This window comes from Geotrypetes seraphini, chromosome 3, assembly GCF_902459505.1.
Source record: "Geotrypetes seraphini chromosome 3, aGeoSer1.1, whole genome shotgun sequence".
Taxonomy (NCBI): Eukaryota; Metazoa; Chordata; class Amphibia; order Gymnophiona; family Dermophiidae; genus Geotrypetes; species Geotrypetes seraphini.
The window spans coordinates 201,760,258-201,783,952 of NC_047086.1; the positions used below are offsets into that span (position 1 = coordinate 201,760,258).

The 23,695-nt window shown below is 45.3% G+C and overlaps 1 protein-coding gene across 3 annotated transcripts in view; it reads left to right on the forward strand.

Annotated features, from left to right (window-relative positions):
• LOC117356327 (ATP-dependent 6-phosphofructokinase, muscle type-like) overlaps nt 1-23,695 on the forward strand; it is a 240,359-nt gene that overhangs the window by 50,001 nt on the left and 166,663 nt on the right. For all 3 annotated transcript variants that reach the window (XM_033935393.1, XM_033935395.1, XM_033935394.1), the window contains one exon: nt 13,068-13,145. In XM_033935393.1, coding sequence (XP_033791284.1) covers nt 13,068-13,145 — 78 coding nt within the window. The remainder of the gene's footprint in view (nt 1-13,067; nt 13,146-23,695) is intronic.

Below are 23,695 nucleotides of genomic sequence, written 5' to 3' on the forward strand. Positions count from 1 at the left end.
TTAGCCTGAGCACTCAGCAGTAATACAAGGAGTCAAGTCCTTGAGAATGCCTCAAAATCATTCTACACACTCTAAACAAGGCGTTGAGTCCTTAACAGTGCCTCTACACAAGGAGCTGAGTCCTTTTCAGGGTCTCAACATCGTTCTCAGACTTCCAGTCCTACCTTTTCACATTAAGGCGTTGCCCTTTTCCAGGCACAGAACGAGGACTCCTTGACATTCATCTTCGAGGCTCGATCTAACTCAATCACGGGACCGTGATTCGAGACATTCATCAAGGCCCAGGTCTTCTTCTCGAGACAGGTCTCATTTATCAAGGCATCGAGACTCTTCGAGACCACCAACTCCTTTGTCGAGGAGATCTGTTGCAGAGCCTCACCATTCTCGTCAGTCGAGTTCTTCTCCTGCGAGGTTTTCTTCACATTCCAGAAGTGGGCGTTAGTCTTCATCTTTGCCTATGGATTCGGATCTCAGGTATCAATACTCCAGAGAGGCTTCACCTTCGTTCTCTGCTGTGAAAGGTACCTCGAAGGGCTCTCATTCACCTTCTCCTCAACGAGGTCATACTTCTTCAAATCAGGTGTCTTTTACAAAATTTCTATGCTAAATGAGTAAAGATCTTAACATCACTTTGGAATCTGACTCAAAATATTCTAAGGAGTATTTGGAAGAACTGGGTATGTCTCATCCTCCTAGGGATTCTCTCAAATTACCCATGAATGGCATTCTTTCTCAAACTATCAAAAGAAATCTTGATACACCATATTCCGTTCCTGCTGTGTCTGCAAGGATGGAATCTCAATTTAAGATGGTCCATTGTAAGGGATTTGAGACAATTATCCCATCAATCTCTTCTTGTGGAGTCTTCTTTAAAAAGAACCAGTCCTGCCAAAGTTATGCCACCGTCCCTCATGGCCGAGAGGGCAGGACCATGGACAAGTTTGGTCATCGACTGTATCAAAATTCAATGATGATAAACCGAATTTTGAAGTATAACTTTGTTTTTACTTCTTATCTGAAACATTTGATCAACGCCATGCCTGATTTTTTTTTCAAGTATCTTCCTCAACATCGACTTCCAGAGTTTCAACACATGCATCACACTCTGGGTCAACTTTGCATGCATATGGTTCAAGCTACATATGATGCGTTTGAAATGTTCTCTAGAGTCACTGCGTTCTCGGTGGCGATGCGCCATCTGGCCTGGCTCCGCATCATATATATGGACCTGAATCTACAAGATCGACTGGCCAACATCCCATGCCAGGGCAATGAGTTGTTTGATGACTTCATTGAGGCAGCTACAAAGCGCTTATCTGAACATGAGAAGTCGTTTGCTTCCATAATCAGGCCAAAGCCTTCCACTGCTAAGGGTTTTAGGCCTCCATCTTACCAGAGGTGTTTTTCTCAAAAGCCAGCATCAGCAGCAACAGCAGCGGCAGCATAAACCTCAGACCCCTGCTGCACCCAAGGCCTCTCAGTCTTTTTGATCATCTAACACAGAGCATAACCTCAAACGTTCTGCCTCTGTCCTCTCCCCTCCCCATTAGGGGTCCTCTCCATCTTTTTATTTTTTTTAAATAACGATGGGAACTCATTACATCCGACCTCTGGGTCCTTGCAATCATCAGGGAAAGTTACTCTCTTCACTTCATCCAGGTTCCACCAGATCTTCCCCCAAAAGAGTATCCTTCCAATCTGTCGTAGACCACCCTTCTTCTTCAAGAAGTTCAATCTCTGCTTTGTTTCCGTGCCATCGAAACAGTTCCTCTGAAACAGCAGAGCACAGGATTTTACGCCTGTTACTTCCTTGTCCTGAAGAAGATGAGGGATCTCCGACCTATCTTGGATCTTAGAGCTCTCAACAAATTTCTTGTCAAGAGAAAAATTTTGGATGCTGTCTCTAGCATCCTTGTAATCCCCTTCTAGATCACAATGATTGATTATGCTTTCTGGATCTCAAAGAAGCTTACACTCGCATTCCCATTCATCCAGCCTCTCGCAAATTTCTCAGATTTCGGGTGGGAAATCATCATTTTCAATACAGAGTGTTACCCTTTGGCCTGGCATCATCTTCCAGAATTTTCATCAAGTGCCTGGTGGTAGTAGCAGCAGCTCTGCGCAGCCATGCTCTTCAGGTTTTCCTGTACCTAGACGATTGGCTCATCAAAGATTCAACATCTCAGGGGATTATTGTAGCGACCCAATGGACTATTTGCTTCCTACAAAGTTTGGGGTTTGAAATCAACTTTCCAAAATCCCAGCTACAGCCCTCTCAGACTCTACAGTTCATTGGAGTAGTACTGGACACTGCAACTCGGAGCATTCCTTATTCAGCAACGTCATGATGCTCTCATTCAACTTTGTCACAAAGTGTCATCCCTCACTTCACTCTCAGCGAGGCACATGATGGTTCTGCTAGGTTACATGGCCTCTTCAGTTCACGTGACTCCTTTTGCCAGACTTCACCTCAGAATTCCTCAGTGGACCCTAACATCTCAGTGGGCACAGGCTTTAGACCAGGGGTCTCAAAGTCCCTCCTTGAGGGCCGCAATCCAGTCGGATTTTCAGGATTTCCCCAATGAATATGCATGAGATCTGTGTGCATGCACTGCTTTCAATGCATATTCATTGGGGAAATCCTGAAAACTCGACTGGATTGCGAGGGACTTTGAGATCCCTGCTTTAGACCCACTCTCTCAGCACATTACAGTGACTCCTTCGTTGAGACAGTCTCTCCACTGATGGATGCTCTCTTCCAATCTCTGCAGAGGTTTACTGTTTCAAATGCCCCCTCATCAAAAGGTCCTCACGATAGATACCTCGACCTAAGCTTGGGGGGCTCATCTTGATGCTCTCCGTATGCAAGGGCATTGGTCCAGCACAGATTGTCAGTGTCACATAAATCTGTTGGAACTCAGAGTGATCTTCAATGCTCTCAAAGCTTTTCAGCATCTTCACGATCAAGTAGTCCTCATTCGTACAGAGAATCAAGTCGCCATGTACTATGTCAACAAACAGGGAGGAACAGGATCTCTTCCCCTTTGCCAGGAGGCTCAGAAGGTTTGTAATTGGGCAATTCTTCACAATATCTTTCTGAAAGCCATCTCCATTCAAGGAGAGAAAAACTGTTTAGCTGACAAATTGAGTTGTCTTCTACAGCCTCATGAATGAACACTCAATTCGTCACCTCTCCCATCACATTTTTTCTCAGTGGGGAACTCCTCAGATAGATCTCTTTGCATCTCTCCACAACAAATTGCCTAAGTTTTGCTCCAGGATATACTCTCCTCATCACCTGGAGGCAGATGCTTTTCTTCTGGAATGGACGAGCAGATTCCTATATGCGTTTCCTCCATTCCCTCTCATTCTCAAGACCACTCGTCAAACACAAACAGGCCATCATGATTCTGATAGCTCCTCGATGGCCCAGACAACCTTGGTTCTCTCTTCGACTTCAACTCAGCAGCAGGGAGCCACTACTTCTACCAGTTTTTCCGTCTCTGCTTGCACAGATTCAAGGTTCTCTACTTCATCCCAACCTGCAGTTTCTGCACCTGACAGCTTAGTACCTTTCAACATAACTGTCAATCTACAGTTCTTTCAATCTGTCAAGGACATTTTAGAGGCTTCCAGGAAGCCTACCACTAGGCAATGTTACAACCAGAAATGGACTAGATTTTCTACTTGGTGCGCTCTTCATCTCAAGGAGCCTCAGTCTACCTCCTTGTCTTCAGTTCTGGATTACCTGTTTTCATATATCTCAATCAGGCTTCAAACCAACATCCATTCAAGTCCATCTTAGTGCAATTGTGGCTTTTCATCAGCCACTAGAAGGGAAATCACTATCTGCTTATCCTGTGGTTTCCAGATGTATGAAAAGACTTTTCAGTGTCAAACCTCCTCTCAAACTGCCTCCAGTGGTTTGGGATCTCAATGTGGTTCTTGCTCAGTTGATGAAGCCTCCATTTGAACCAATGTCTTCGGCTCATCTAAAATATCTCACTTGGAAAGTGGTCTTCATCATTACTTTCACGTCTTCTCGCAGACTCAGTGAGCTACAAGCTTTAGTAGCAGACCCACCTTTCACAGTATTCCTTCACGACAACATGATCCTCTGTATTCATTCTAAATTCTTAACAAAAGTTGTTTCAGAATTTCATCTCAATCAATCTATTGTACTTCCAGTGTTTTTTCCAAAGCCTCATTCTCACCCTGGAGTCCTCTTACTTTGGACTGCAAGCGTGCTTTAGCTTTCTACTTACAAAGAACTAAACCACAGAGATCTTCTACTCAACCTTTTGTTTCATTTGATCCAAACAAGTTGGGACATCCAGTTTCCAAGAGAACCATCTCCAACTGGTTGGCTGCTTGCATCTCTTTCTACTGTGCTCAGGCTGGTCTGCATCTAGAGGGTCAAGTCACAGCCCATAAAGTTAGAGCCATGGCGGCATCTGTAGCTTTCCTTAGATCTACTCCTATTGAGGAAATTTGCAAAGCTACCATTTGGTCCTCGGTTCATACATTCACCTCTCATTATTGTCTGGATGTATTTTTCAGACGGGATGGCCACTTTGGCCACGCAGTATTGCAAAATTTATTCTCCTGAAGTGCCAACACTCCCACCATCCCATTCTGGTTAGCTTGGAGGTCACCCACATGTGAGAATATGCTGCCTGCTTGTCCTGGGATAAAGCACAGTTACTTACCATAATGGGTGTTATCCAGGGACAGCAGGCAGATATTCTCACATCCCACCCACCTCCTTTGGTTGGCTTCTTAGCTAGCTATCTGAACTGAGGATACACGTACCCTACATCAGGCGGGAAGGCACTCGCGCATTGCGGTGCGGCAGACGCTAACTTTCTAGAGTTCTTCAAGCAAATCTGCTTGCGAGGCTGTCTACATCGGGGCTCCGTGGATGATGTCACCCATATGTTGAGAATATCTGCCTGTGTCCCTGGATAACACCTGTTACAGTAAGTAACTGTGCTTTTTAACTGTGTTCAAAGGACCCCTGAGGAAGGCAGAATACTGTCGAAACACGGCCTGTGTAGGATCAGATCACTTGAATACAGCATTATACCACACAGTGATTACACTTTCTTTGTATTGTGTTTGGCTTTTATTATTTTTAAAATATATTTTTTGTAATATTGTATTTGCTAAAGGCATCAATAAACTATTCCAATTTTAACTCTTGGAAGTCCAGGATCTGGTTCCATACTTTTTGCCCTTGAGACTTGTCCTTTTGACACTTTACCACTTGTATCTGTAGACTTGGTTTTTGGGTTAAGACAATAGTTGTACCCAAACCAAAGTCCTCTCCTAAACTAGTTTTAGTCTTCTTTCAGTTCTTTTCCTCAGAAAGTGAAGGTTTCACTTTCCTCAGAATGGGCCTCCTGCCCCTCTTTTTAGTTTTGACCTTTGAGGTTACAGAAACTGTTGCATTTGGTTCAGCAGCTAAGTCATCCATTTTAGCCCCAAAGATAGTTTCTCCAGTGGCTTCCACTTAGTCCGGTCTGGTACTTTGTCTGGTAAGAAATCCATAGGAACAATATCACTCTGACAAACTACACTTTCTCGCCCAGTATTCACTCTTTTGGGGAGAACGTCACTTCCCTTCATCCAGGGAGCATCCTTGGACTGGGATTCCTTCCTGTGGCACTCTGGTGCCTAGGTACAGGGTAATAGTGAACAGCAAACCCCAGGGGGTATCCACTTGAGAACTCTACTATGGCACCCTTCACCCTCTTCACATCACCAGGTGTGTATGCCTGTGGCAACTCTTTCCAGCACTCTGTAGAGGATGCTAAGTCCCCCTCTTTAGGGTCATCCCAGTTATCTATCTTCTGACTGGCCTCCCTTAGCCCCACCAGGGCTTCATGGAGCTCTATTTACGGGGCTTGGGCTTGGTCCTATTCTATTCACAGGACATCGCTTTGCATTGGTTGCTCCCGAACACTATTTCTCTGAAGTTTCTCTTGAGCTGCCTTTAAATCAGATTCCAAAGTAATAATCTTGGTTTCCATTTTCTTCTGAAAACTTTTGCATCTTCTTTAGAACTTGAAATGTCTTAAGTTCTTCTTCACCCAATGGATGGTGGACACCTGGAATGCGCTTCCAGATGGCATGATAGGACAGGGTACTGTATTGGATTTCAAGAAGGGTTTGGACAATTTTCTGAAGGAAAAGGGGATAGAAGGGTATGGATAGAGGGTTAAATACAGGTTTCTAGACCTGATGGGCCGCCACGTGAGCGGATTGCTGGGCATGATGGACCTCTGGTCTGACCCAGCAGAGGCACTGCTTATGTTCTTCTCTCTCAATTTTTGGTCATATTGGTAGCTGAGAGCATCTCTTTCCTCTTTTAATTCCTCAGTGGTTTTCTTCAACTCGCTTTTCCTGGACTGGATTGCTTGTAAATCCTGCTCTGTTTTCCAAAGCCTCTTGTTTGGCGCATCAACTTCCTTTACCAAAGTGACATTTGATGCTGTAGCCTTATCATTCTCAGACTGAAGCACCTGACAGTCACTTTTAACTTGTACCAACTCCTGGTGTAGTTGCCCTTTCATTTGATTAAACTGTTGGTTCAGAGTTTTGAGCTGGCACTGCGCCTCCAGCAGTTACTGAAATACCACATTATTTCTTTCTGTGAGGTTGCCAACTTCTTCCTTCATTTCCATCACTACTTTGTTTTTAGATGCTTCCAGTTCAAGTCATCTGTGTCTTTTCTAGCCTCTTCCAGAGCTATGTTCAGTTCCTTAACAGCCATGGTCAACTCTGTGTTTCCTAGCTTCAGAGTTCTCTGCTGTATTCTTGTATAGGTTAGAAAGGTTGATGTGAGCCTTCAGTTCATCCTGGAACTTTGCTTCCAGATACGATTCCTGTTCTTTTGTCTCATTTAACTGAATAAGCAAGTCATCTGCCTGCTTCTGCAAACCGTCATTCAATAATGTCAGTCTTGTTTACTTGCTTCCTCAGTCGAATGATCTCCTCGTCCTTGTTGCCCAGCAGTGGCGTACCAAGAGGGGGCGGTCCACCCCAGGTGCACGCTTCAAGGGGGTGCATAGCCAGCCGGGTCCGGAACCTCCCGCGCTGCTCAAAACGGCACCTCAGCGCGGCTGCCGTACTTATTCCAGAGCAGAGTCAGCAGCCGTGCTGAAGTGCAGGAAGGTCCCGCGATGACTACTTCTGCTGCCTCTGCTCCGGAAGAGGTAAGTGACGTCGTGGGGGGGGTGTGTGGACTGGGAGCCGCAGTGATCGCGGGACCTTGCCGCAACTCTCTGCGTCTGCCAGCCCAGCCCCTCTCCGATGTCATTTACCTCTTCCGGAGCAGAGGCAGCAGAAGTAGGCATCATGGGACCTTGATGATTTGGATGGAGAGAGAAAGGAGCATAGCAGGGTGGTATGGAAGCATGGTGAAGGGTGAGAAATGGGGTCAGGGTGGTATGGAAACGTGAAGGGTGCGAAAGGAGGTCAGGGTGGTATGGAAGCATGGTGAAGGGAGAGAAAGGGGGCAGATGCTGATGGAATTGTTATTGAAAATCAAGTTTTTCATACAGATGGGGGGGTGTCAAAAAATGATGGGCCCCGGGTGTCACATATGCTAGGTACGCCACTGTTGCCCAGACTACAGTTTAATTTATAATTTTCCTTTTCTTTTCCTCTGGTCAGTTCAGTGTCTAGCCAGGTGTTCTGCCTCTGCAATCATTCTTTCTCTTGTTGCGTATTCGTCATTAAATGTTTCCTCTCCTCTTCCTGGAGATAAATCTCTGGAAGATTACTTTGAAGCTTGCTATTCAGCTCTTACAGTACCTTGATCTTGGCTTCCATGTCATCACAGTTTTGTAATGCTTCCATTAGCTGATCCCACAACCTGGTACTTTGCCACTCTGGCACTGTTGCTGCCAACTCCTGCTACAGTTCTTCCACTTTAGCACATGCAGCCTCTGCTTTAGCCTGGAAGTCCTCCCTCTGCAACTGTTAACAGGCTGAATTGGGCTTGTTATTTCTTAATTCTCTTTTCCCTAGCTGGCTTTCTCTTCCACCAGTATGCGATATTCTCCCTTAAATTGAGCTTCCTTACAGGTTTCTGTTTCTTCACCTGGCAATTCTTCAGTCTCCTCTTAACCACCAGGGTGGTTGTTCTCCCATTTCTTGGGCAGGTGCTTGAGACCAGCACTTAACCTTTACCTGGGGGTCATCCCAGCTCCTCTTTTGCTTCTTGGACTTTCTTTTCTTTGACTTTGCTGCTGTTCGACTGATCTTTAATTTGAAAAAAGATGATAATGTCACCCTTTTTTTAAAAAATGAATTGCATTGGTTGCCAGTCGAGGCTCGTGTGAAATTTTAAATTTGGTTGCATTTACTATAAGGTATTGTCTGGCCTTGCACCTAATTACCTTGTGGATTCATTTATATTTGTAAATTTAATGCGTTCTCAATGTATGCATGCTTTATTTGTCTTTCCTTCAGTCAAGGACTGCCAATATAAAAAATATCATCAATGTCTTTTGTTGTTTCAAGCTGCATTATGGGATAAAGATCTGAATTCTTTAATAGTGACCTCTAGTTCATATCATCACTAGGAGACAATTGAAAATGTATCTGTTTATAAGATTTTTAGGAAATTAATGTAGAAACATAGAAACATAGAAAGATGACGGCAGATAAGGGCTACAGCCCATCAAGTCTGCCCACACCATCGACCCTCCCTTTTAAGTCTAATGTCCCCTTTAAGTAGAATTGTAATAATGCCATTCTACTGACCCGCAATGTACTGTATTCAATTGTATATGTTAAGATTTTTATTCTATTTTGTAAACCACATAGAACTTAATGGTATTGCGGTAGAGAAATAAACTTTTATGTTATGTTGTTGTTTCCTTTTAGCAGCAAGCTGCACCCCTTTTTTTTTTTTTTCTTGTACAGCCTGTAATACTGCCTTTACTTAATAAATTCACTCCAGGATTTCCATCAAATCCTGTTCCCACTGCAGTCTCCTTTATCTCAGCCCAGCTCAGGTATTCCTAGCTGAATTCAGTAAGTTAATTAAAGTAGCTCTCACTGCTGCAATGCTGCTGGCTTAGCAGGTGCCCACAGTGACTTAAGTCTATCAGCACACTGGATCTGTATACACACAAGCACTTTTTTCTTTTTTTTCTTGACTCAAAACAAAAAGAAATAACTCCTGCTTACCCAGCTCTAATTGAACTTCTTCTGGTCCCTGACTTGAGGTGGAGCTGATGTCCTTTCCCCATCAAAAAAAGCTTACTCCCTTTGCTGAGGTCACAATCTCTAAAGGTATCTGAATCGGCTCCAATCCTGGGTTTCAGCATCATATGCGAGAGATTCCTGGTTGGGTTTTTCAGGAATCCTGCACCTACACACAAATACCTAGGCAGACACGGTTGGAAAGTACAACAAAAGCTTTATTTCTCACAGTTCCTGAGTCCGTTTCTTCACAGACTAAAGGGTTTCAACATAATTCTTAGTTCATATGATATCAGTTTATTCCAGCAGACTACCGTATTTTCTCGCATATGACGCGCGTGTTATACGTGGTTTTTACGTACCGCGCATACTCTCGCACGTTATACGCGTGAGCGCATTGTGCAAATTTTTTTTTACATAGTTCCCCCCCCCGATGTCCGATTCACCCCCTGCAGGACCGCTCGCACCCCCACCCCGAAGGACCGCTCGCACGCACCCCACCCCGAAGGACCGCTCGCACGCACTCGCACCCGCACCCCCACAGCCTCCCGACCCCCCCCCCATCATGTAGAAGCTCCTACCGGTGTCCTGCTGCTTCCTCTTGGCGGTCCCGACACCCGACACGATCGGGGCAAGAGGGAGCTCAAGTCCTCTTGCCCCAGCCAACTGCGGCACACCCGACATGATCGGGGCAAGAGGGAGCTCAAGCCCTCTTGCCCCCCCGACTCCCCGACACGATCAGGGCAAAAGGGAGCCCAAGCCCTCTTGCCCCGCCGACTCCCTAACTCACCGACAATATCGGGCCAGGAGGGAGCCCAAGTCCTCCTGGCCCTGGTGACCCCCCCCCCCCGCTAGTTGTTCGGGCCAGGAGGGAGCCCAAACCCTCCTGGCCACGGCGACCCCCTACCCCCACCCCGCACTACATTACGGGCAGGAGGGATCCCAGGCCCTCCTGCCCTCGATGCAAACCCCCCTCCCCCCAACGACCGCCCCCCCAAGAACCTCCGACCACCCCCCCCCCTTCCCCATACCTTTGTGTAGTTGGCCGGACAGACGGGAGTCAAACTCGCCTGTCCGGCAGGCAGCCAACGACGGAATGAGGCCGGATTGGCCCATCCGTCCCAAAGCTCCGCCTACTGGTGGGGCCTAAGGCACCTGGGCCAATCAGAATAGGCCCGGGAGCCTTAGGTCCCTCCTGGGGGCGGGGCCTGAGGCACATGGGCCCAACCCGACCATGTGCCCAAGGCCCCGCCCCCAGGAGGGACCTAAGGCTCCCGGGCCTATTCTGATTGGCCCAGGCGCCTTAGGCCCCACCAGTAGGCGGAGCTTTGGGACGGATGGGCCAATCCGGCCTCATTCCGTCGTTGGCTGCCTGCCGGACAGGCGGGTTTGGCTCCCATCTGTCCGGCCAAATACACAAAGGTATGGGGAAGGGGGGGTGGGGGTGTCGTGGGGGTCGGCCAGGGGGGTCGCGGGTCGGCTGGGGGGGCGGTCGGAGGTTCTTGGGGGGGCGGTCGTTGGGAGGGGGTTTGAGTCGAGGGCAGGAGGGCCTGGGATCCCTCCTGCCCGTAATGTACTGCGGGGTGGGGGTAGGGGGTCGCGTGGCCAGGAGGGTTTGGGCTCCCTCCTGGCCCGAACAACTAGCGGGGGGGGGGGGGGGCGCCAGGGCCAGGAGGACTTGGGCTCCCTCCTGGCCCGATATTGTCGGGGAGTTGGGGAGTCGGCAGGGAAAGAGGGCTTGAGCTCCCTCTTGCACCGATCGTGTCGGGGAGTCGGGACCGCCAAGAGGAAGCAGCAGGACATCGGTAGGAGCTTCTACATGATGGGGGGGGTCGAGAGCCTGTGGGGGTGCGAGCGGTCCTTCAGGGTGGGGGTGCGGGTGCGGGTGGGAGTGCGTGCGAGCAGTCCTTCGGGGTGCGGCTGCGTGCGAGCGGTCCTTCGCGGTGGGGGTGCGAGCGGTCCTGTGGGGGGGGGGTGAATCGGACGTCGTGGGGGGGCATCAGGCTTTCAGGGTGGGGACAGGACTTCAAGGGGGAGAGGAGAGTCGGGGCGGGCGAAAGGAGAGTCGGGGTGGCCAGAGGAGAGTCGGGGCGGGCGAAAGGAGAGTCGGGCGGCGACGGGAGAGTCGGGCAGCATGCGCGGTATACGGGTGTGCACGGTATATAAAAATTTCTGTACATAGATTTGTGTTTTTCGCGCGCTATACCCGTGTGCGTGTTTTACACGGGTGCGCGTTATCTACGTGAAAATACGGTAGTTCTCTTGTTTTCGTATACTTATAAACTCTAGTCTATGGCTGTGGTCAAACTCTGCCATGCCCCAACAGTTTATTCTTCACAAATTACTGACTTACCTTAGCCCAGCTCTCAGTTGTCTCACCTGGAAATTCCACTTTTTCCCAGGGTTCTGTACCAACCCACGGCTAGGGGTTCTGACATAAGAACATAAGAATTGCCGCTGCTGGGTCAGACCAGTGGTCCATCGTGCCCAGCAGTCCGCTCATGCAGCGGCCCTTAGGTCAAAGACCAGTGCCCTATCTGAGACTAGCCTTACCTGCATACGTTCCGGTTCAGCAGGAACTTGTCTAACTTTTGTCTTGAATCCCTGGAGGGTGTTTTCCCCTATAAAAGCCTCCGGAAGAGCGTTCCAGTTTTCTACCACTCTCTGGGTGAAGAAGAATTTCCTTACGTTTATACGGAATCTATCCCTTTTTAACTTTAGAGAGTGCCCTCTCGTTCTCGCTATCTTGGAGAGGGTGAATAACCTGTTTTTATCTAATAATCTATTCCCTTCATTATCTTGAATGTTTCAATCATGTCCCCTCTCAGTCTCCTTTTTGAAAATTTCATTTTGATATGTGTGGAGTTTTTTGCCTATGATACATACGTTGAATGGCTGGAAACCCTGAGAGGATTAACAGAAAGAAGATTATCCAGGTAAGAACCTAATCTTTCATCCTTACAACATATGGTCTGTAAGAAAGTGGATTTAAAAGCCAGGATTTGTCCGAGTAGCTGCCTGCATTCTCTCTGGGCTGTGTGGAGGCTACCACTCACCTTGTTAGTGTCAGTGTGGTACTAATCTAATCTTTAATTTTATATACCGGGTCATTTCCCTGAGGGACTTGAACCGGTTAACAAACTTAATCTTAAGAAAAGATTAATAAACAATGATAGGAGAGAAGAAATCGGTAAATATCAACATACAATTATCAGCTAGAAGATTAATTCAGTTATCAGTTAGATATTTCTTTAAACAGATATGTTTTCAAGGTTTTTCTAAAGCAAATCAACGAAGAAAGAGTTATATATGAAGGTTTAAATCACACATTGGAGAGAGGTCTCCAGGGGGTCACCAAGAGTTCATCTGCCTTCTGCATTTCAAACAACAATATTGCTACACTACCCCAATGATAGGATGCAAGTAAAAGACTCCCACATACCTTAAAAAGGAATATTTCATTTTATTTTTTATATTTGAGCAAATCTTCTAAATTCTGAGGCCAGGGGAAACAAAATATCAAATTTCTAGTGCTGGAATCTTTTCCAGGTTGCTTTCCTTTTTTTTTCTTCAGAAATATATAGTTTACATTTCCTTATAATAAACAAAAGTACAGGTGGAAGTATGACTAAGATCCCCATTTTATACATTTTTCTCCTTTGGATTGTTCTGATGTCATTTTTAAGACGGTAAGGAACAGATATTCTTGATACACAGTGGCTGGATTAAACCCATTTTTTTCTGTATTAAAATACTTGTCTGAAATCTGTGTATTATAAAGGCAAAACAGCTGCTACAAGCACTTATAATTTGATCCCCACCTCCTGATATTGTTTAAATTGTCATTGCAGGGGTATCAAGGCCTGGTGGATGGTGATGACTTTATTAAAGAAGCAACATGGGAGAGTGTCTCAATGATGCTACAGCTGGTAGGTTCTGTTTGAAATCGAGCCAAATCTGACTTTTGACAGTTGGGGGGTAGGGAAGGGGGGATCAGGCATGGATTATCATGATTTGTGGAGAGAAACATTCCTGATCCTTGTGTTCCAATACTGGACTGTGACTTCTTATGGTGTGACTTCTTATGGAGAAAATCAGGCATTTAAAATTGAAGTTATATTTTTCTGTAGGAGTTCTATTGCTTTTTTTCTCTTTATTCTTCCTCTGTCAGGAAGGAATTTAAGCTCTAGTGTGTAATGTAAGATGTTTTGTTGGACAAATGGTGTATTAATTTATTTTAGATTCTATAATCAGTCTGAGGGACCAGAGTCACAGCATCAGTGGCTCAGGAACATTTCTGTTGACTTCCAAGGTTGGCTGAGGGGAGTTATGGCAGGCTGGTGTGACTTGTATGCCACTGCTGAGTGGGCCTGAACCAAAAGTATACAGGTCTAGGCTCTTCCAGGCATACCCTTGTTTAGTTTGGTTTGGTTTAGTTTATTGGGTATATGAAATAACGTCTTTCAGCAGAAGAATCAAAGCAGTTTACAAAAATTAAAATCCAGGAAAAAGAATAGCAATATCAGATCAAATAGGAATAAAAAGGAAAAACCTTTAATTACTCTACTAAGTGCCAACCCAGCAGCCCTAAAATACATACATTGTGGAAAGCCAGTGTAAAAGGATGGGTTTTCAAAGAGAATCAGAACCAAATGTAGGAATGTTTGGCCCTAATTTCAGGAGGAGAGGGAGGGAGCAAAGTAGAAAAATGCAGAATGCCAATGGATTCAAGTCTAGGGCAATGGAATGAAGGAATAGTTGCCGATGTTTGGCCAAAGAATGAAGGGTGCATACAGGCCTATAAAGAATAATGAGAGAAGAAAGGTAAAGGGGAGTCCATGAATAAGAGGACTTTTATGGGTGAGTGTTGGGACCTTGTTGATTTGTAGGGGAAATTGGAAGCTAGTGGTGAAGTTTCAGAAGAGGGGTGATATTGCATGAATGGATTTATATTTCCAGATATTCTTAAGGATATCAGAACTACACATCCATATGAACATAAAGGGGTCAATATTCAGCCCACAGTGGTAAATGGCTGGTAAGCTGCTTCTAGCCATGGGCTGACCTAACCCTGAATATTCAGTGTTGGGGCATGCATGAATCCCGGCATTGAATATCTGGGTACATCCGTTGACCCAGAAGTTAATTGGGCACTGTCCAATAGTCAGACCAGTGCCCAGTTAACTCGCAATGTAAAATTAAGACAGCTGTTTTGCTTTGCTATCCTGACTTTATTTGGTTACTTAGCCAGGTAGCTGGTTAGTGGCAATTTTTGGTCCATTAAGTTGATGCTCAGCCCTAGCCTACCCCTAACCTAGCCAGTTAGGGGATAACCGGTTAGTGTATATATTCAGCAACCCTAACCTGTTAAGTGCCACTGAATATCAGGTGCTGGCTCACTCAGCAGATTTTAACCAGGCAGGAGCCCTCTTGCATGGTTAATAATATTGATCCCAAAAGATATTATGCTAGCTCAGACAAATGATCCATTAAGCCCATCAAACAGTGGAAGAAGTACCTAGCAGATCCTAGTAGCTCTGTTTTATTGTAATGTAATGTAATTGTATTCCTTGCTCATACCCAGCTTGAAGCACCAAGAGGTGGTAATTTCCAAATCTTCCCAGTTAATGATCTGTCAACCAGAAATTTATTCAAAATTTCTTTTTAAACTCAGCTGTATTACTGGTGACAAATTATACAGCTTAGTTATGTGTATACTGAAAAAAAATACTGTCATTTCAAAATGTATTTATTTATATATGTATAAAACCAATTTTTGGTAGTGAAATTAGAAAAATAAATACAGAGCATATGACAACTGCAGTTCTTTCTCTGATTAAATACTAGATTAATTTTATAGCATTTTTTAGATAAGGCTTTAGGAACTGGCTAAGTGAAAGGTGACAGAGGGTAGTGATAAGTGGAGTTCACTGAGGAAAAGGTTGTTACCAGTGGTGTGCCGCAAGGGTTGGTTCTTGTGCTGGTTCTTTTTAACGTTTTTGTATGCAACAATGCTGAAGGGCAGTCTATTAAGGTTTGTCTCTTTGCAGATAATATCAGAATCTGCAATAGGGTTTACACTCCTGATAGTATGGATAACATCAGGAAAGGACCTAATGAAGATTGAAGAATAGTCCAAAATTTATTTATTTATTTTATTTAAAAATTTATATAATGCATAATAACTATGCAGTTTACAAAATTACATGCATACATATTAAACAAATGTTAAACATGTTTCAACAGAACAAACACAGGAAGACATTAACAAACAGTATCATTTGCAAAATCTTCTTTAAATTCATCCTGCCAGGATGGAGTCGCAAAATCCCCAAAAAGCATTAACAGGCACAGGAAAGCATTAACAGAGAAAAGCATTAGCACAGGAAGGCATTGACAAATAATTGCGTTTTCAACATTTTCTTAAAATTCATCCTCCCATCACAGAATCGCAAAATACCAGGCAGCGCATTCCAGAGCTTAGCGCTAGCCACAGACAGCATTGTTGCCCTGTTCTTAACATGAGAGATTAACATCTTACCCTCCAAACTCAGTTTCATACTATTTTCTGATCTCAAAACATTTTCTGGGTTGGTAGATTTTTAAAAAACCCTTTAGTACCATTGGAGAAACGTGATGTAGAATTTGATGTATGATTGAAAGAATCTTAAAATGTACTCTCTGCTGCATAGGTAACCAATGCAATAGTTTCAACACTGGAGTTAAATACGAGTCATTCTTGAAACCCCAGTAATCAATTTTGCAGCAGAGTTAATTAACATCTGCAGTGCCCTCATCTTCACTTTAGTAACTCCCAAATAAAGAGAATTGCAATAATCCACCCTACCAGGATAATGTAGTTCTCTGTTCCCATCCTGAATTTCTACAGAATATAGTCATGGGATTTCATTGGAATCAATCATTTGTGCTTCCATTTTTTTTCCCAAGCCTCATTCTCACCCAGGAGAAACAGCTCTTCATAACTTATACTATAAACAACCTGTGGTTTATCACTTTCAATGGCTAAACCACATACAACATCTCAACTGTTTCTCTTCTTTGCTCCTCACAGTTTGGATTGGCCTGTAACCAAGAGAACTTGTTCCACATGGTTGGCATCCTGTGTTGCCTTCTACTGTGCTCATGCTGGGCTGCAGCTCAGTGGTCGTGTAACAGCATAAGGTCCCAGCTATGGCAATTTTAGTTGCTTTCTTGCATTCCACTGCCATAGATGAAATCTGTAAAACAGCTACTTGGTCCTCAGTTCACACGTTCACATCTCACTACTGTCTGGAATCCTTTCCAGACGGGATGGTCACTTTGGCCAAGCAGTATTCCAAAATTTATTCTCTTAATGGTCAACACTCCCTCCATCCCATTGTAGTAAGCTAGGGAGTCCAACATGTGAAAATATGCTGCCTGCTTGTCCTGGGATAAAGCACAGTGACTGTATTTTTCGCTCTATAAGATGCACTTTTTTCCCCAAAAAAAGTGGGTGGAAATAAGGGTGCGTCTTATGGAGCAAATACCCAATCCTCTCTCCCCTCCCTCTTTCTCCAGTCCGTTACCTTATTTAGTTCCTCCGGCTCTCAGAAACTGGCCCAGCAGGAGCCGAAGCTGCACGGGCAGGCCTCAGGGCGGACATGCCCTTCCCCTGTACCCACCTTGTCACGCACGGAGCCCACATTGGCCACGATAAGCAGGAGCTCCACCCGGCCCCCCATATGGTCCCAGCTTCCCTCGGCTCACAGAGTGGACAAAATTCAATACATGGAGCAGCACCTGCCTCTGTGGAAGTTCAGGAAATGGCGGCCAGGAAGCTGAGGCCACGCCTTCCCGCCTGCTCCTCCCCCTCCCCCCCGGCGCCTGCTTAAGAGAGAGTATTTACACAGCAGCTGCTCTTTTTATGAGGACGGCCCCCTTTTATCAAACCACTCTAGCATTTTTTAGCGCCAGGAGCTGCGCTGAATGACTCGTGCTGCTTCCGATGATCATAGCTTCAGCCCCCTTGCTACTCCTGTACTATATTGTACACAACTCTGCCACTGCAAGCAGGCAGGGAGGGCCCTCCCCCTAAACTCCCCTGTACCTTATTTTAATTCCTCCGGCGGTCCTGCCTTTCCCTCCAGCTGATAGTGACAGAGCGGCACAAAAGCGGTACTTATTCCCTCCAGCTGACTCCCGACAGTGTAGTGCAAAAGGCAGGCATGCGCTTTTCGCATACCTGCCTTGTCCCACACTGCTTCGGAATGGCTGCCGTCAGTTCTCACCACCAGGCCTGCCTACCCTGTGCCCTGTCCTAGCCTACCACTAGACCACCAGAGGGGTTGGGTGCAAAGTCTGGCAGGGAGAATTTGGCTAAAACGAAAACCCAAAAAATGCTGAAGTCTTAAATACAAGCTATACAAAATCAGCAAAAATATGGGGAGAGGAGGACACCTCTTCCCATATATTTAAGAAAGAGGGAGAATTTGGTTCAGAATGGTTTTTTTTTCTTGTTTCCTCCTCTAAAGCTAGGGTGCGTCTTATGGTCAGGTGCATCTTATGGAGTGAAAAATATGGTACTTATTGTAACAGGTGTTATCCAGGGACAGCAGGCAGATATTCTCACAACCCACCCACCTTCCCTGGTTGGCTTCTTAGCTTGCTTATGGAACTGAGGTACCGTGAGCCTACTTCGGGCAGGAGGGCACTTGTACATGCGCAATGCAGGCAGTCGCAAAGTTTTTTGAAACTTAAAGTGACTGCACTTTTAATACTGTCCGTACCGGGGCTCTGTGAATGACGTCACCCACATGTGAGAATATCTGCCTGCTGTCCCTGGATAACACCTGTTAGGGTAAGTAACTGTGCTATCTCAATCATACATGGCAGGAATAGTGTTAAAGGAGTGTAACTAGGGCAACTGCCCCCTGGCCAGAGAGAGCCCTAATCCAGCTGGAAGCTAAAGAAGCACAGCCTGGGCTATGCGGTCCCCAGTTATGTCTTAACACCAGCTTTGGTAGGATACATATTTCAAATTTGATATATTCTAATCACAAAATAGAAAATAACATTATTTTTTCTACCTTTTTGTTGTCTGGTCATTTTATTCTTCAAATCACATTGGTCTCAGGCTCTGGTTTCTGTTTCCTTCTGTCTTGTCTTAACTAACTCGCTAGGGTCTCCTGCCTATTTGACATTTCTTCTTTCTGCATGCTTATCATCTATCTAGATTACACCTAGTCTCCCACTCTCTCCTCTCCCTCCCCTTCCTACTTCTACCCATCTCTCTCTTACTTCCCTTTGTAAGTCGCCTTGAGCCTGTATAGGTATGTACGACGCACAAATAGAAGATTAGATCTTCCCATCTCTGTGTATGTTTTTCCCCTATGTTCAGAATCTCCCTTCTCTGTCTCCTATACTTCCCTTTCTAGTATTTCTCCTGTGCCCATTTCCCTGCCTTCATCATAATCACCATTCTATGTACCTATCCCCTCCTCCTGAGCCCAGTATCACTCCTCTGTGTCCTTATGCCCCCCTAAGTTCAGTATCTCCCTTCTGCATTCCTATTCTCCCCCATGTCTAGCAATCTTCCCTCTGTGTCCATATACCCCCCATGTGTAGCATTGCCTCACTGACTGTGTCCATATAGACAGCATTCCCCTTTATGTCTCTATTCCTATGCACCCATCCATGCCCACCATCTCCCCTTTTTTCATATCTCCCTGTGTCCAGCTTCTCAGTTTATTTTGAATTGTTCCAGCAAGGGTACTCGTAGAATAAATCTTATCCCTCTCTGAAATCATGCTAATATAAGAAGTTTTTTGACAGAATCTTAACATTCCAGGCAGCTAAACTAAATACATGGCTTGGAAAATCTATACTCGAGGCTACCTCTTATGTTGACTTCAGAAAATCATTGAAGACTCATCTGTTTGACAAGTTTTAAATCTTAAATCACGTCACTGTCTTAACGTTTATGAATTCCTACAGCTGTCCATATTCTTAATTATGCCACTGTTTTAACTTTATTAGATTCTAACTGATCTATTTTATTGATTTTATTTTATACAGACTCATTGTTTTATTGCGTATCTTAAAACATTGACTGTATGCATTTTCTGTTGTGAACCGCTTTGAACTTCTGGTATAGCGGTATATAAGAAATAAATTATTATTATTATTACTCCCTTCTATCAATGTGTCTTGCCTTTTCTTTCCTTCCTCTCTCTGCTGTGTTCAGTATTTCACTCCCTCTTCCTTCAGCATCTTTCTTCCTCCTTTGGTTCAGCATCTTTTTCCCTTTCCTTTTCCTTCTCTCTCCTCCTTTGCAGTTCCAGAACCTCTGTCCCTTCCCTCAGCACCCCACCCATAGATTGAATATTCTCTCCCACCCCTCCTGTGGTCCAGTACCTCTCTCCTTTCCCTTAACACTCCCCAAGGATCCAACACCTCTCTACTTTCTCTCTAGCACACCCCCCCTCCCATGGGTCCAGCATCTCTCTCCCTTCCCTTTAGCTGCAACTCAGAGCTGTGGGTCTGGTATCTCTCCCCTCCAACTCCTAGCCGTGGGTCTGGTATCTCTCCCTTCCCTTCAGCTCCAGTCATCATCCCCCCATGGGTCTAGCACCTTTCTTCCTTGCCCCCAGCTCCAGTTCTGGAGCCAGCCAACACTTCTTCCCCATTTGCGTGTTCAGCAGCCACCCAATCCTTCCACATGGTAAAAAATATAAACCTGCAACTCCAATACCAGCGGGTTATCCCCTCTGTACCTTCTTCCCCACCTCCCCTCCCAACCCCATGCCTATTCGTACCTTAGGGAACTTCAGTGACCAAGATATATCTTCACAGGCATACGTCCGTGGCCTTCCTTTGGCTGGGCTCCTCCTGATGTAACTTCCTGTTTACCATGAGAACAGGTCCTTGTGTCATTCTCTACCCTGTACTATAGACATTCATTTGCAACCTGGTAGAAATTTATCCTGTTTTAAGAAGCCCTTCACCCTTTTTAGTTTTGCCTAGTCATTGCCATGAGAGCCCTCAGTCCAGTAGCCATGCAGGACTTTTTCTAATAGTCTGAGGTAACAGCTCTAAATCCAGCCACTAGGTGTTGACATTGCATAATAATAGTCTGATTTTCTACCAGGAGCTTAAAGAGTGCCAGCTGGAGAAGTAGAAGTATGTGAGCAAGGAATCAAACTCAGAACCCTCTCCTCTGCATATAACAGTGCTACAGAGCCACTAGATTAACGTATAGAAACATAGAAACACGACGGCAGATAAAGGCCAATGGCCATCTTATATATCTACCTTCCATCTCAGCCCAACCATTTTAACAATGGTTCTTGTCCAGAAGCAACAAACTGCAGCTCTGTTCAAAACCTGCCTAACGTGAACCTTGAGTCTAACCATTAGATGTGTTACTGAGTAATGGCTAAGATTCTTAAACCAGGGAGCAGAAATCTAGTTCTTGAGTGAAATGGAGGTCCTCTGACTGGCTGTGCACAGCATTTGCCACAGGGACAATCCATTTTTTTCTTTTTTAGTTAGTTCGGGGGGTTGTTTTTTTTTTTCAGGGTGAGAATATTTCTGGGAATGGTGAGATTTTGTCATGTTATCAAAATGGAAGTGGGCACTGCCTGAAGAGGATGATGCATTCTGGGAAAATGAACTCTCTTCAGGCTCTGCCCTGATAGTCTTCTCTCAATTCCTAGAGCATCATTTTGTAACATACAATAATTTGTCCCCTCTCTCCCTCACTCATTCTCTTTCTTTATTTTTATTCCCTCTTCTTTCTTTCTTTCCTTGCCCTTAGAAGTACTGGTTCCTGAAGATGTAGTAAAGGCAGCTGAGATTTTTAAAGGGCATCTTGTCATGCTAGTTTTATTAAAGCATCTTGACCTTTGCCTAGAGGTTAGTGACACATAAATGGATATTCCTCTGTAACTGCATCCAGACTACTTTGTGGGAGTGCAGGGTAGGAAGAGAGTACTAATAGCTGTCTAAGGCCTAAAATAACATGAAATTGTAGCTGAAGGATTTCAGGCAGTCATGAGGGGGTGATAAGCGTTCCAAATCTGGATTAGATTTCAAAGATCAGAACCACACTCAGGTCCTGTGATCTTGAGCCTTCTGTTTATTGGAATTTTTGCATGATAAAGTATATTTCAAGAAGACTTATGACAATTTGTGACTGTCTCAGGAAAAATATGACTAAAGTCTACATAAGAACATAAGAAGTTGCCTCTGCTGGGTCAGACCATAGGTCCATCGTGCCCAGCAGTCCGCTCCCGCGGCGGCCCATCAGGTCCATGACCTGTAAGGTGATCCTTTGCCTAAAACCCTTCAATCCTCTTTATCCCTCTATCTCTCTATCTATACCCTTACATAATCCTATCTATACCTCTATCTGTATCCTCAATCCCCGCATCCATCAGGAATTTATCCAATCCTTCTTTGAAACCCCATAATGTACTCTGTTCTATCACAGCCTCCGGAAGTGCATTCCAGGTGCCCACCACCCTGTGAGTGAAAAAGAATTTCCTAGCATTGGTTCTAAGCCTGTCCCCTTTCAATTTCTCCGAGTGCCCCCTTGTTCTTGTGGTTCCCGATAGGTTGAAGAATCTGCCCCCCTCCACCTTCTCTATGCTCTTTATGATCTTGTAAGTCTCTATCATGTCTCCTCTGAGTCTCCGCTTTTCCAGGGAGAAGAGCACTATCTTTTCTAACCTGTCTGCGTATGAAAGGTTTTCCATACCTTTTATCATTTTTGTCGCTTTTCTCTGAACCCTCTTAAGTATCGCCATGTCCTTCTTAAGGTATGGTGACCAATATTGGGCACAGTATTCCAGATGAGGGCGCACCATCGCACGATACAGCGGCATGATGACTTCCTTTGTTCTGGTTGTAATACCCTTCATAATGCTCAACATTCTGTTTACTTTCTTTGAGGCTGCTGCGCATTGTGCCGTTGACTTCATTGTTGTATCCACCAGCACCCAAGTCTTTTTCAAGGTTACTTTCCCCTAGTACTAATCCCCCCATTTTGTAGCTGAACATCGGGTTCTTTTTCCCTATATACATGACCTTGCATTTCTCTATATTGAAGTTCATCTACCATTTATTTACCCACTCCTCCAGTTTGTTCAGGTCCCTTTGTAGGTGTTCACACTCCTCCGCCGTCCTAACCCTGCTACAGAGTTTAGTGTCATCCGCAAATTTTATAACTTCACACTTTGTCCCTGTTTCTAGCTCATTAATAAATACATTGAACAGCAGCGGTCTGAATACCGACCTCTGCGGAACACCGCTTGTGACTCTCCTCCAGTCCAAGTAGTAGCCCTTCACTCCAACCCTTTGCTTTCTGCCTGCCAACTTGTGTTTAACCCATCTGTATACGTCCCCTTCCACCCCGTGGTTCCACAGCTTCCTAAGTAGCCGCCCATGGGGTACCTTGTCAAAGGCTTTTTGGAAGTCGAGATAAATGATGTCTATGGGTTCCCCTTTATCCATCTGGCTGTTTATCCCTTCAAAGAAGTGCAGTAAGTTCGTTTGGCACGATCTTCCTTTGCAGAAGCCAACTCGCTTTCGGTAGTCCATTTTTTTCTATGTGCTCACAGATGCTGTCTTTTATCGGTGCTTCTACCAACTTGCCTGGAACTGAAGTCAAGCTTACCGGCCTGTAGTTCCCCGGGTCACCTCTCGATCCCTTTTTAAAGATAGGTGTAACATTTGGTATTTTCCAGTCCTCCGGGATCTCCCCAGTTTTCAAGGATAGGTTTCAAACTCGTTGGAGTATTTCCGCTATTTCGTTTCTTAGTTCTTCTAATACCCTTGGGTGGATTCCGTCTGGGCCTGGTGATTTGTCACTTTTCAAACTATCTTTCCTTAGCAAAGCAGCAGATGAATCCAGACAAGTGGGAATAGCTCACATCGACCAGCAGGTGGAGATAGAGAAACTGATTAACCGTTGGCCTTATAGCCTGGTATTCTCTCTGTCCATTCAGTTTGCTCTATCTCCCAGCAGGAATGTGAGCTAGTCCTCTAGCTCCTGGATTTTGGCTGTGCCGGGTGCATTTCTGAGCGACTTGAGTCTGCTGTTGAGACTAGCTCTCTTCTGCTAGACAGGGGTGCCTGGCTGAACGGTGCCGGCTTTAGGAGTAACACCTGGGCCCTCCCAGGTCCCTTCTCCACCCTACCCTCCGGAGGATTGAGGGATTCATTGGGCTCTGCTGTCTTCTTTCCAGTATAAAAAAAAAAAAAAAAAAGACAGAGCCTGTTAGTGCTGTGCTGTTCCTGTTTGGTCAGCTATAATTACAACTGCCAGCCATAACTTCGCGTTTTAGAAATCGCGTTTTGGGGGTGAGTACTTTCTGCTATTTTTTGTCTCCCCGCTCCGCGTTCCGGCCATCCGACACGGGTTGCAACGTCGACCGAGGGCGGGTCGGGGTCGCGAGTTGAGGGCGGGTTTGTAAACGAGCAAGAAAATAATGGCGGC